Source organism: Seriola dumerili, unplaced genomic scaffold (assembly GCF_002260705.1).
Source record: "Seriola dumerili isolate Sdu_G_001 unplaced genomic scaffold, Sdu_1.0 BDQW01000068.1, whole genome shotgun sequence".
Taxonomy (NCBI): domain Eukaryota; kingdom Metazoa; phylum Chordata; class Actinopteri; order Carangiformes; family Carangidae; genus Seriola; species Seriola dumerili.
The window spans coordinates 19,779,695-19,792,976 of record NW_019174323.1 but is presented as its reverse complement, the minus strand read 5'-3'; the positions used below and the strand labels follow the sequence as shown (position 1 = coordinate 19,792,976).

At 44.1% G+C, this 13,282-nt stretch overlaps 1 protein-coding gene across 10 annotated transcripts in view; it reads left to right on the top strand.

The window, feature by feature from the left end:
• Positions 1–12,955, top strand: part of LOC111219988 (transcription factor COE3-like) — a 40,630-nt gene extending 27,675 nt beyond the window's left edge. For 2 of the 10 annotated variants that reach the window (XM_022742895.1, XM_022742891.1), the window contains 8 exons: positions 1,824–1,954; positions 2,662–2,788; positions 5,578–5,666; positions 8,607–8,672; positions 9,668–9,836; positions 10,623–10,814; positions 11,238–11,408; positions 12,924–12,955. In XM_022742895.1, the coding sequence (XP_022598616.1) occupies positions 1,824–1,954; positions 2,662–2,788; positions 5,578–5,666; positions 8,607–8,672; positions 9,668–9,836; positions 10,623–10,814; positions 11,238–11,408; positions 12,924–12,955 (977 nt within the window). Of the gene's footprint in view, positions 1–672; positions 689–836; positions 846–1,820; positions 1,955–2,661; positions 2,789–5,577; positions 5,667–8,606; positions 8,673–9,667; positions 9,837–10,622; positions 10,827–11,237; positions 11,409–12,923 lie in introns of all 10 variants that reach the window. The other 8 variants (XM_022742892.1, XM_022742890.1, XM_022742889.1 and 5 more) reach the window with 8 other exon arrangements.
• Positions 12,956–13,282: the final 327 nt, after the last annotated feature.

Below are 13,282 nucleotides of genomic sequence, written 5' to 3'. Positions count from 1 at the left end.
CTGAATGCAGATCTGGTGCTGCAGGTTCTGGTGTCATTAACTGACAGTACCTGTTCCTGGAGGTCTCATCACTGTTGTATCATGTTAATAATACATGTATGATGTTAATAAAAACACACAACAGTCTTCGTTGTCAATGTAACAACAGTTTCACCAGAGGGAGACAGTCAACAAAGTCAAAGGTCATCAACACACTCCAACAACATGTCAGAGGTTTCACACATTCATCCATCTCCCCAATAGAATAGAGTAGAATAGAATAGAATAGAATAGAATAGAGGTCAGGTGCTGTAATGTCAACCTAAATTGTCAGTGGTGAGATTAGCTGCTCAGCTTCACACACACATACACACACACACACACACACACACCCACACACACACACACGCTGCGCTTTCATTTCACTTTATAATTAATCTGCAGCTGCACTTGAAAGAAGAGAGAGAAGGAGTCATTACCGGCTGTGTGTGTGTGTGTGTGTGTGTGTGTGTGTGTGTGTGTGTGTAGTCAGTGTGTGTATAAGTGAACTACGCTAAAGCGGATAAAAGACACGATCCAATTATATCACGTTCTGCGTGCGTTCGTGCGTGCGTGCGTGCGTGCGTGCGTGCGTTCGTGCGTGTGTGCGTGTGTGCATGCGTGCGTGTGTGCGTGCGTGCGTGTGACCTTCAGCCTCAGTACATCAGTAGTATTGCAGTAGTGTAGATGGTTCCCAACCTGTGCTCCTGGACTTCAGACCTGGTCAGAGTCTGGATTGAACCATTGGTTACCAATGGTTGAACACAGTGAGACCCCTTCACAGCTCTGTTCACACTGTGGTGAAAGAAGCAGTTCAGCCCATGGGGGTGAACTGCTTCTTCTTCTTTGTATAATTCATTAAAAATCGAAGGTAACTGGTTCCAGTGAGAATCCAGGTGAGTGCAGGTGGTGACCCAGATTCTGCTCCTCTGCTCTGTCTGAATCAAAGATAGAGCTGATCTTAAGAATCACCTCATCAAGTCATGAGTTTATAAAGTAGAGCTTTTTATGTATGTACAGCCACCGGCAGCTACCGCCATCTTTTAAGGTGGAATGTTTGCTTGAGTGTTACTTGATGCATGATTGATGTCTGGAAATCAATCAATACACCTTAAATGTCGACATGGCTCCAATCATTAGTTTTTATCAGCTCTCTCCATGACAGACTCAGTGACGATTGGAGCTTCAGCTTCTTCAAATGTAGATAAACATCAACGTGATCATGTGACTGAAGATATTTTATTTCCTCTGGAGGATAAAAGTAGTGGAGCGTCGTTCAGGTGGCTCCCGCAGCTCTACACCTGTGGCTCCACCACAGTGTTGTACAGAACTATTTAACCCTTTCATGTAAGACATGCTGAATGTCTTCACACGTCTTTAACAGGGATGTTTGTTGGTGAATGTGACACGTTCATGTCACACGTGTCTGCAGCTTCACAACATGCTTCAACACCACAAACAAGGAAGTGAGTTTGGTGACATCATCAAGGTTTTCATCAGGGACTGGTGTGATTGGTTCAACTGGAGGGAAACGTTGATGATTTCTGATCAAATTTGTGGAAAAGTTGTGGTGATTGGACAAAAGTGGAAGGAGCACAGAGTTCATAGGGATTGGCTGAATTGGCGTTAATTATTGTGATAGTGACATCACAACTTTCTGGAAGGACTGACTAACAAGCCTCATGTGACATTTCTATTTACTCCCCTCTCTCTCTCTCTCTCTCTCTCTCTCTCTCTCTCTCTCTCTCTCTCCTTCCCTCTTTTTCTCTCTCTCGCTCTCTCTCTCTATGTCTCTCGTCCAGCAGCCACTCCCTGCATTAAAGCCATCAGTCCCAGTGAGGGCTGGACGACGGGCGGAGCAACCGTCATTCTGATCGGAGACAACTTCTTCGACGGCCTTCAGGTCGTCTTTGGCACAATGCTGGTGTGGAGCGAGGTACATTATGACATCACATCACATTTACTCACAGTGAGGTTCATCTCTGAAGCTTCAGTACAGACCTTGTGTCAGGACTGAGTCGACATGTATTTGATCAGTGAAGGAGATCAGGTCACAGTCAGAGCTGGTCAGACAAGTCAGGGAGTCAGACAGGAGGTGAGTCTTCAACAGGCTCTGATAGAACCAGACCAGAACAGTCTGGACTGAGGTGGTCTTGTGTGCAGGGATGGTGAGGACAGAGGAACACAGTGGAGTAGAAGGAGCATGAGGCTGAATGAGTTCAGACCCAGAAGTCTCTCTGAAGATGAACATTAGAGGCTGATCCTGATTCAGGAGGTCATGGTCCACATGGAGGTCAATGAGCAAAACAGCAACATGTGATCAAAGACCAGATGAGCTGCTCCTGGACCATCTGTCAGGGTTTCACCGTGAGTGAAGGGAGGTGAGAGAGAACCAGGGTCTGGACCAGGACCAGTGTGGTGGACACCACCACCAGGAGACAGAGAGACAGAGGGTCAGGACAGAGACACAGAGACAGAGAGACAGAGGGTTCGTCTGTGTAGCAGTGATACGAGAAGACGTAATCTGCATTTGATCAATAATCAATAACTAATATATCCATCAAACAATGACAATGATTCTTCTGAACAACATCTGAGATAAACTTTCTCTTTCTCTCTCTCTTTCTCTCTCTCTCTCCCCAGCTGATCACCCCTCACGCCATCCGGGTCCAGACTCCGCCCCGTCACATCCCCGGGGTCGTGGAGGTCACACTGTCGTACAAATCCAAACAGTTCTGTAAAGGAGCTCCGGGACGCTTTGTCTACACAGGTGACCCAGACTCACTCTGACGAACAGCCAATCACAGAAAGGCTTAATTTCAAACAATAGTCACTATCGATCAATCACTGATCAATAACTTCAGTCTGTACTGTACAATACTGCTGTTCCTATAGGATTACACTGATCACAATAAAAGAGCACAGTCGTCATCATTGTGTGTCACATGACAACACCTGAGTGACATCACACAGGTAGTGATACTTTCTGTGTGTCACACACACACACAAGTTGTGTCACTTCAACGTTCATGGAATTTCGATGAGTATTGATTGCTCCTGTCAGACCTCACAGACACACATACACACACACACACACACACACACACACACCTGGAATGCAGCTCTCTCAAACATGGAAACCTGATCCTGATCCTGATCCTGATCCTGTTCCTGATCCGTCCAGAGGCCTGCACTACAAAGCAAGTTCAACATACCCAGGATAACTTTTAGTTATCTGGCTTGACTGAACCTAACATTAACCTGATAACCTGTACTACGAAGCAGGTTATCACCTGGCTCAGTTAACCCTGGGTTTACCTGTCCAGGTACGAGCGCCTTCATGTGAAAGAGGCAGAGTTGTTAATTATAAGCAACATCGTCTGAATCACGAATTAAGTTCTTAATATGATATGAGAGGAAACGCTGACACCTGCAGAGAAGTTACAACCACGTCCAATAGTGACATTCAACAAGGTGAAATGTAACAATATGATCACATGATCATATGATTTCCATGTCTAAATATAATTTCTGTTAAAGTCAGACTAAAGATATAATGTAAATATATCAATTTGTATCAATTATATAAATTTATTATTATAACTGTTATGAACATGTGAAGCAGATAAAACAGTTAAAGTTCATGTCAGACTTTTTCTGCTGCAGAAAGGAGAGGAAGAGGAGAGGAAGAGGAGAGGAAGAAAAGGAGAGGAGAGGAAGAGGAGAGGAAGAAAAGGGGAGAGGAAGAGGAGGAGAGGAAGAAGAGGAGAGGAAGAGGAGGAGAGGAGTAGTTGAAATGTTCATTCTAATGATGAAATAATTAACAGTGAGACTAATTGTTCTAATCAAAGACATCAGAGGTTCAGGTTTCTCTCCAGTCGTGTCACAGAGTCTCTTCATGTTGTTCTGAGCTCAGTGATGAAGAGGAGAGTAAAAGCTTCATCACTGTCAGGAATCCTCCATTAAAGAATCTGTGTTCAGGTCAAATGAAGCTCTAACAGTGATTATATTTTATTTAGTGATAAACTCTTTGAATTCTGCAGAAGCTTTGGTTTAAAACCAGACACATGGAAAGACTCAAACAGGAAAACTATTCCACTGATTTATATGTATTTATATCTATTGATCATTATTATTGATCACTTTTTATTGTGAACTCTTTTGTCCCTGTCAGGAATGGTGATTTCCGGTGATTTGATTGGTTAGCAGTTTGGCTGTGAAGTTAACCTGTGCCGGAGCAGGTTAGGAGTTGAGCATCAGTTACCATGGTGATTTACCCCAGTAACAAGTGAGCCACTGTTGTAGGACTGAAAACCCTGATTTAAACCTGAAGTTACCTCGATAACCTCAAATCCTGCTTCATATTACAGACCTCTGATCAACCTGCTCTGATTACCAAGACACAGGAAATGAATACCAACAAGATAAAAGCATAGATTAAAAATAAAGCAATATTTCACAATAAAGTTAAATGGTTCAAAAATAATGCTCCCTAATTTGTGAGAATACTACAATACCCATGAGCCTCAGCTGATCCAGAACTGATCCAGAGACCAGAACCTGAGTGTGAGGTTCCTGTGTGGTTGATGACAGCTACTGATGATGACGATGATGAAAACAGGAGGGAGATCAATACCTTCTGTCATGTCAGATCAATACTAACCGATCAGATCTTTATTAACAGCATCTCAGCTGAACAGCATGCTGGGACACCCAGCAGTTACCACGGCGATGCACAGTCAGACCTTATTGATCGGCCTGTTACAGTCTGGTGGCTTTCATCGACAGTTAACCAATCAGATAAAGACTTCAGAGGAAGTGAGTGACGGCTGGTTACATGTTACAATCAGAGCTTACTTGATGGACAGGTGTGGGTTACCTCCACCACATCATATTATTATAGGTTTGAAATGAATCTTAACAACTGACACGAACAAGGAAAGACAGACAGCAGGTTAAACAGACACACTGGTGATAATACACAATGACACACACACACACACACACACACACACACACGCACAGAGCAGGCTGTAGATAACACAGACATCTGGAGAGCTAACACACTCTTATAACTGCTGCTTGTTCCGGCCTGTGAGTCTTCAAGGACTGAACACACACACACACACACACACACACACACACACACACACACACACACACACTGTGATGTATAGGTCTCTCAGTCTAAAGCTTGTTAAACGCAGCTGAACCAAGACAGGATTATGATTCATGCACTCAACCTCCATACCTTCAACCTTTCTGTTTGCCAATGGGCTTTACACACACACCCACACACACACACACCCACACACACACACACACACACACACACACACACACACACACACACACACACACACACACACACACACACAGATTTATCACCTCCCCACAGTTTAAACTGTACATGATGTTAGAGGAGAGAGAGGAAGAGGAGGAGAAAACAATGAGATGAAGAAGTCTGACAGATTCAAAGTGCGATCACAGATCAGATGATGATGATGATGGTGATGATGATGATGATGATGGTGATGATGTCCTCCTGTTCCCCCTCAGCCTTAAATGAACCCACCATAGATTACGGCTTCCAGAGGTTACAGAAGGTCATTCCCCGTCACCCCGGAGACCCAGAGAGACTGCCCAAGGTACACACACACACACACACACACACACACACACACACACACACACACACACACACACACACAGACACACACACACACACACACACACACACACACACACACACACTGAGACAAACAATCGTTTTATACAAACACACAGACAGAGAATAAGTGATTATTGTTGGTGTTGTTTCCATCAGTCTGTGTTCTGGTTGGCTGCTCCGAGTCCTGATAATCATCAGCTGATTCTACTGTGTGTGTGTACACAAACAGACTCGGTCCCCAACACACACACACTGCTCTGTCTTTATTACACACACTGTGTATTGTTCCCAAACACACATATAGACGTATGAACAAGTGAGTGTCTGTTGCTGTCGTCACACAGCTGAGCTCCAGGTGATGGAGACGTTGATGCTCCATCAGTCAGTACTCAATCAGTGGAAATAGGAAAGCTTATAATAATACAGCTAACAGCAGCTCTGAAGCTAACCGCCACTAACAGTGGCTTGTTGTTCTGATGCTAACAGCTGCTAACAGCAGCTTGTTGTTCTGATGCTAACAGCTGCTAGCAGCCTCTCAGTAGACCTGTGTGTAGGTGTGTGGTGGTGTATGTGCAGTGTGTGTTCAGTCTCCAGCTGCTCTGATGTGAGCTGACATGCTGTTAGCTCCATAATGAAAACCACATCCCACCACGTCTTTAATAATTCATCTGTAATGGTTTTATTCAATTACCCATGATGCCTTGTGCTCGGCTGCAGCAGAGCGACTGTCGACCACATAAACTTTAATAACTGGAGGTGATCCCGAAAGTCCAACCAGGCTCAGTGATTTATAAAGTCCTACTACTGTCCCTGTTCGGATCCGGTTCATGGAGGATTCCAGTTCTGATCTGCTGGTCTGTCAGTGTGCAGAAGAAACATATGATATTAAATCACATGTAGTCCCTCGTACAGGAGAACAGCTTTCAGAACTCAGAGTCCACTTCCTCTTTTGGAGTAAGAGGACCTTGAGTGGAGGTTGTTTGTTCTAGTCCTGAATCAGGTCCAGTTGATGAAGACCAGGTTCCTGGTTGAAAGGTCAAGGACAATGCTATGTAAATGAACTGACCCAACATTCATCATTGTCACACACACGCATCCAAAAACACTGGTTTACCTTTTATTCCATCATCTCCTGTGTGTGTGTGTCTGTGTGTGTGTGTGTGTGTAAAGCCCATTGGCAAACAGAGAGGTTGAAACAGTCAAATCAGGTAATCAGCAGGTGCAGTCATGTGGCAAGAGAGGAGATTGGCATGCGCTCACACAAACACACACACACACACACACACACACATGATTATCAGTTTCTCTTATCTGATTTATAAAATAAGTGTTTTACTTTTTCTGTTTCTGTCCATAAGAAAGTAAAGGGTACCTGAACTACACACACACCTGACACACAGTGTGTATATGAGCAGCTACATGTTGATGAGTCACACCTGTGAGTGGGAGGAGCCAAACGACCTGCTACTGGTCAACGTGTCTTAGTTAAAATGATCTAAAAATAAACCCTGCCCCTTGCAGCGACTCCACCCCCCTCTTTATTCTGTTATTTATTTAGACTTTTTTCATTGTAATTATTCTTCATGTCGCTGCTATTAGGGTTCATTTCCTGCTGCTGAGGCTTAGTGTGTGTGTGTGTGTGTGTGAGCATTAAAAAGAATAATTGGTTTCCTCTTCAGTGATGACATCCCAACCTCCAGCTGTATCGCCGTGGTAACCTTGTTAATGTGTGTGTGTGGGAGACACACACAGAGAGAGGTGCTTGTCATCTCACTGGGTAACAGTGAAACACTTGTAATAATAAGGCTTTCATTTGTCACTGTAAACACTGTGTGTGTGTGTGTGTGTGTGTGTGTGTGTGTGTGTGTGTGTGTGTGTGTGTGTGTGTGTGTGAATAAATCACACACACACTCGAACGTCGCTCTGCATAAACGAGCAGATTAAAGACGATCGGAGGCTGAAAGCTACTTCACAGAAATGACTTCCCTCTCAATGTGTGTGTGTGTGTGTGTGTGTGTGTGTGTGTGTGTGTGTGTGTGTGTGTGTGTGTGTTATACAGCAACATAGACACAGTCTCAGTGATAACTCGATAGTGTGTCAAAGGTTGTAAATCACAGTTCATAACATTTATTTGTGATCAGAGAAATGATGTTTGTCAGGTGAAAAAAGATGCAAGAAAAGAGCTGAAAGAAAAGAGGTGTGAAGGGAGAGGACATACAGAGAAATAGAAAAGACAACAGATAGAAAAGAAAAGGAACAAAGAAATAAAAGGAGGATGAAGAAAAGAGAGAAAAGAAATATAAAGATGAAAAAGTGAAAACTGTAGGAGGAGAGATGGAAAGAAAAGGGGAAGATGGATGAATGATGGAGGGATGAGGAGGAGAGCAGGAGGATTGAGGGGGCGGGGTTAATTGAAACCCTCCTGAAGAAGTTTGTAATGAAAAGCAGCAGATTAACTCAGTGTGTGTGTTTAATTAAGATAAAGGCTAAATGAAGCATTGTTCTGTCACTGCCTGATTAGACACACACACACACACACACACACACAGAGCTGTTTGTTTGGCAGCATTTTAACACTGCTCATTGAAGTGAAGTGGTTCAGTGTTAAAGAGGCTCAGTGTGTGTGTGTGTGTGTGTGTGTGTGCGCGCTCTGTGAGGTGTAACTGAGCTTTGATTAGAATAAAAACTGTTTAATACTATCAGCTCCATCAGGTCAACTACCACACACACATAAAATCACACACACACACACACACATACACACACATACACACAATCACACAGAAACATCAGGTCTGTGTGGAGTGATGAGGAAGAGGCTGAACCTTCCTCACGTCATGTTTCTGTCATCTGAAGACCTCTTCTCCTTCTTCTGTGGTGTTTCATGTTGCTCCTCCTCTCTTCTTCTCTGTTGTAGGAGGTGCTGTTGAAGAGAGCAGCTGACCTGGTGGAGGCACTCTATGGGATGCCACATAACAACCAGGTAACATTTGCACCTGCACACCTGTCCACACACTGCGGTGGATTTGGTCTGACTCTGTTCTTCCTGGTCCTGGTCCTGGTCTGTGGGTCCAGTGAAGATGAATCAGCAGCTCACACTTAGTTTAATGACTCTTCCTCATCACCAAGATCTTTTTGTTAATTAGCATCAAACTTGATAAACCTTCACTGCCCACCTGGACTCACCTGGTATAGGTCTCACCTGGTCCTTTACCCAGGATCCCCGAGAACAAAGACAGAACCTGAGCCTGAACAAATCTGTTAGTCAAAGTTTTTAACTTTGACTTTTCATACGTGCAGAGATGTGAAAGTGTTTTTATTTTCCTGTAAAAAAAAAAGAAAGGAGAAATTTCCCATGATGCTCAGTGAACAGGACGAAGCTCCTGCAGGTTTATGAGTCAGAACCTCCTGAAACACTGATGGAGGAGGGGAGCTTTATATTCCTCCATCCTCCTGACTCCCTCTCCGACACGCTTCTCAACCCGCCAGTTAATCGCCCCAAACAGACACACACACACACACACACACACACACACACACACACACACACAGGTCTAGTGAAATGAAAGAGTAACCTTGAACAGAGAAGAGAGGTTGTAAACGAATGTAAATCCAACTGTAGTAACAATAACAGCAGTGTGTGTGTGTGTGTGTGTGTTTAAGGTCTCATGTTGTTTTCATGTATGTGTGATTCAACATGAAACAGTGTGATTAGCTCCCCCACAAGGTTAGCTCAGTAACAATCAGATTTAACACAGGTGACCTGATGATGAAGACCGGGTGAAGTGACAGTGTTCAGAACTCAGTCAGTGATGTATGTGTCACTGATGAGGATGTGTTAACCCTTCCTGTCCCAATAAATTAATCAAACTGTGTGTGAACCTGAACTTTAACCTGAAGATGTTTGTATCATAGAAGAAGAAGAAGAGTGTGACGGTCTGAACATGTCATCATGTGACATACGTGACTTGTTTGTAGGAGATCATCCTGAAGAGAGCGGCTGACATCGCAGAGGCTCTGTACAGCGTTCCCAGAAACCACAACCAAATCCCATCGCTAGGCAACACCGCCTCCCATGGCATGATGGGAGTTAACTCCTTCAGTGGACAGCTGGCCGTCAACGTCTCAGAGACAACGCAAGGTACGAGTCACAGGAAGTAGCTCAGGTAGAAGGACTGCAGGTGATCAGGACTAAGGAAGACGGAGCTAGAAAAACATCACATGACACAGTCATGAGGCCTCAAGACATTAGAGGCCTCAAGACCTTAGAGTCCTCAAGACCTCAGAGTCCTCAAGACCTTAGAGGCCTCAAGACATTAGAGTCCTCAAGACCTCAGAGGCCTCAAGACCTTAGAGTCCTCAAGACCTCAGAGTCCTCAAGACCTTAGAGGCCTCAAGACATTAGAGTCCTCAAGACCTCAGAGGCCTCAAGACCTTAGAGTCCTCAAGACCTCAGAGTCCTCAAGACCTTAGAGGCCTCAAGACATTAGAGTCCTCAAGACCTCAGAGGCCTCAAGACATTAGAGTCCTCAAGAACTCAGAGTCCTCAAGACATTAGAGTCCTCAAGACATTAGAGTTCTCAAGACCTTAGAGTCCTCAAGACCTCAGAGGCCTCAAGACCTCACAGTCCTCAAGACATTAGAGGCCTCAAGACCTCAGAGTTGCCAAGACCTCAGAGTCGCCAAGACCTCAGGTTCTTATCTAGTGCTTGCTGATAATATTGCAAGAAACATTTACAGTATAAGGTGCAAAGTATCGGTCCAAGCGCAGAACCTTGTGAAATTCCATGACTAACTATTGTGTTCTACCTGTACCCAGGTTGACCTGTATCTGTACCTGTACCCCACTTGTACCTGTACCCAGGTAGACCTGAGTAGTACTGAGCAGCAGGTCACTGCAGTCTTATTCAACCTCACTGTCGTCCTCTTCCAGTTGGCTACAGTCGTAACACCAGCAGTGTGTCGCCGCGGGGATACGTCCCAAGCTCCACCCCCCAACAGAGTAACTATGGCAACACAGTAAGCAACAGCATGAATGGCTATGGCAACACCGGCATGCCAAACCTGGGAGTGGCAACATCCCCGGGTTTCCTCAATGGGTCATCTGCAAACTCTCCCTACGGCAGTAAGTATCAAGGTAAATACTACAGTTAATACTAATGCTACTGCAAGTACTTCACTGTTCAGTGGTAACTGTATCTAGTACTGATCTTTCTTCACCTCTAGTTTAACTAAACCTGAACCTGATGTTGGTCCATGTTCAGAACAAGACCTGGTCCAGACCTGGTCCATACCTGGTCCAGATTCTGATCAACTTCACATGTTTCATTAGAGAAATCTGGACAAGGTTAAAATGTAAACTGGTCTCTGAACTGCTACATTAACTTTTTGAACTGGTTTCCAAACTGGTTTGTGAAATGGTTGAACTGGTGTGTGAACTGGTTGAATTGGTTAGTGAACTGGTTTGTGAACTGGATTGTGAACTGGTTTCTTAACTGGTTGAACTGGTTTCTGGACTGGTTTCTGAACTGGTTTCTCTGTGTTCCAGTTGTCCCCTCCAGTCCGACCATGGCAGTGTCCAACTGTAACTCCTCTCATGGAGTCTTTTCCTTCTCTGCTGCCGTCAAACAGAAGAGCGCCTTTGCTCCCGTTGTCCGACCGTCAGCTTCACCTCCTCCTCCACCAAACTGCTCCGCCAACAACGCCAATGGGTTGCAAGGTACACCAATAACTCCTCAGGTCCTCTTTCACCTCCTCCTCCAGCTATTGTCAGAGCAGCTCTTCTCCTCGTTCAGTAACATCCTCATTTCAATTATCCCAATAAACCTTATCATTAATCCAGAGTCTTACAGCTGAAAACAAACATATGTTCAACATATGTTCAAGCTTCCAAAGATAAATGAATAATTAATGAATATTTACTAAAATTAGAATCTAATTACATGAATGTGAACTTTGATAAAAGATTTGTTTCTGCTTCTTTGATTTTTATATCAGTGAATTATAGTGGATGATTGAAGCAGCAGAACTCTGAGCCGTTTAACAGTAAATGATCTTCAGTTTGTTTCTGCTGCTGTTTTTTATCAGCTCTGCTTCCTGCAGCATGTGTAACACACACACACACACGCGCACACACACACACACACACACACACACACACACACTGTGGCCTTTCTGCCTCAGTGAAGGCAGAGAGCAACATGAATATTTAACACTCAACAAACCTCTCTGTCAGAAACACTGACATCACACACACCAACTGCCAGTGTGTGTGTGTGTTTAGAGGATGTATCTGTGGGTTGTAGTGAATAAAACATGCATTGGCCTGTCACTCTCCATGCAATACTAACAGTACTCAGGTTACCCACGCTGTGTGTGTGTGTGTGTGTGTGTGTGTGTGTGTGTGTGTGTGTGTGTGTGTGTGTGTGTGTGTGTGAGTTATTAATAGTTGTAGAGGCTCCAGCTGTCGACTGATACAAATTTATTAAACTTATTTACCCTCAGAATAATAAAGTTAGATTCAACTTATTAGATCAATGATTATGTTAATGATTATAGATAAGTAATCAGTATATGAACCTCCACTAGTGTTTATCAAATTTAAACTGGATCCTCAGATGTATGTGTTTTATTTTCTTTGGCATTAAAATTATTTTATAAATTTTTAAATTTCAGTATTTTATTATGAAGTTCTGCATGTGAGGACCTCCTCTCTCTCTGTCTGTCTCTATGTCTCTCTATCACGCTCTGTGTGTGTGTGTGTGTGTGTGTGTGTGTGTGTGTGTGTGTGTGAGTGTGTGTTTGTGTGACCAGATCAGATCAGGTCAGATCAGATCAGCTGATGTATCAGTGGATCATCTGCAGCTGCTGCAGGATCACAGTGTTTATACCAGCTCCTCTCTGACTGTCAGAGCTGCAGGTCTCTAGAGACCACACACACACACACACACACACACACACACACCCACACACACACACACACACACACACACACTCCTGTTTTCGGAAACACACTCTCACTCTCTCTTTCTCTCTCTCTCTCTCCCCCTACTGTCCTCTCTCTGTCCTTGTCTCTGTTGTCATGGTGACAACCCCTCCTCATCACTTCCTGTCAACATGATGAGACAGTTCAACCATCACTGTTTAAATCACTGTTCTGTTATTATACAGATGAAACATTTACAGCTTCTGTCTCTTTCTCTTTGTCTCTCTGTCTTTGTCTGTCTCTCTGCAGCCATGTCCGGCCTCGTTGTCCCTCCGATGTAAGACCCCTCCCCTGCTTCCTCGTTTCTCTCCTCCCCCTTGGCCAAGACCACCAATCACCTCAGAGGAGGAGCTTCAATGAACAGGACTTTTTGTACAGAGGTTTTTTCCAGGTGCTTTCAGCTCTGTAATTATTCTGCTGTTTACTCTGGGGGGCGGGGTCTGTGATGTCACACCTGTGATGTGACATCACTTCCTCTACATTAAAGGCCCCAGATTACAGAAAATTTAGAGACACTAAAAAGATATGGTTGACATCTGGTTGCCGTGGTTACCACTGTGCTGACGAGTAGGTGAAGTTGTCTTCCTGTCAGATGATAAATACCTCAG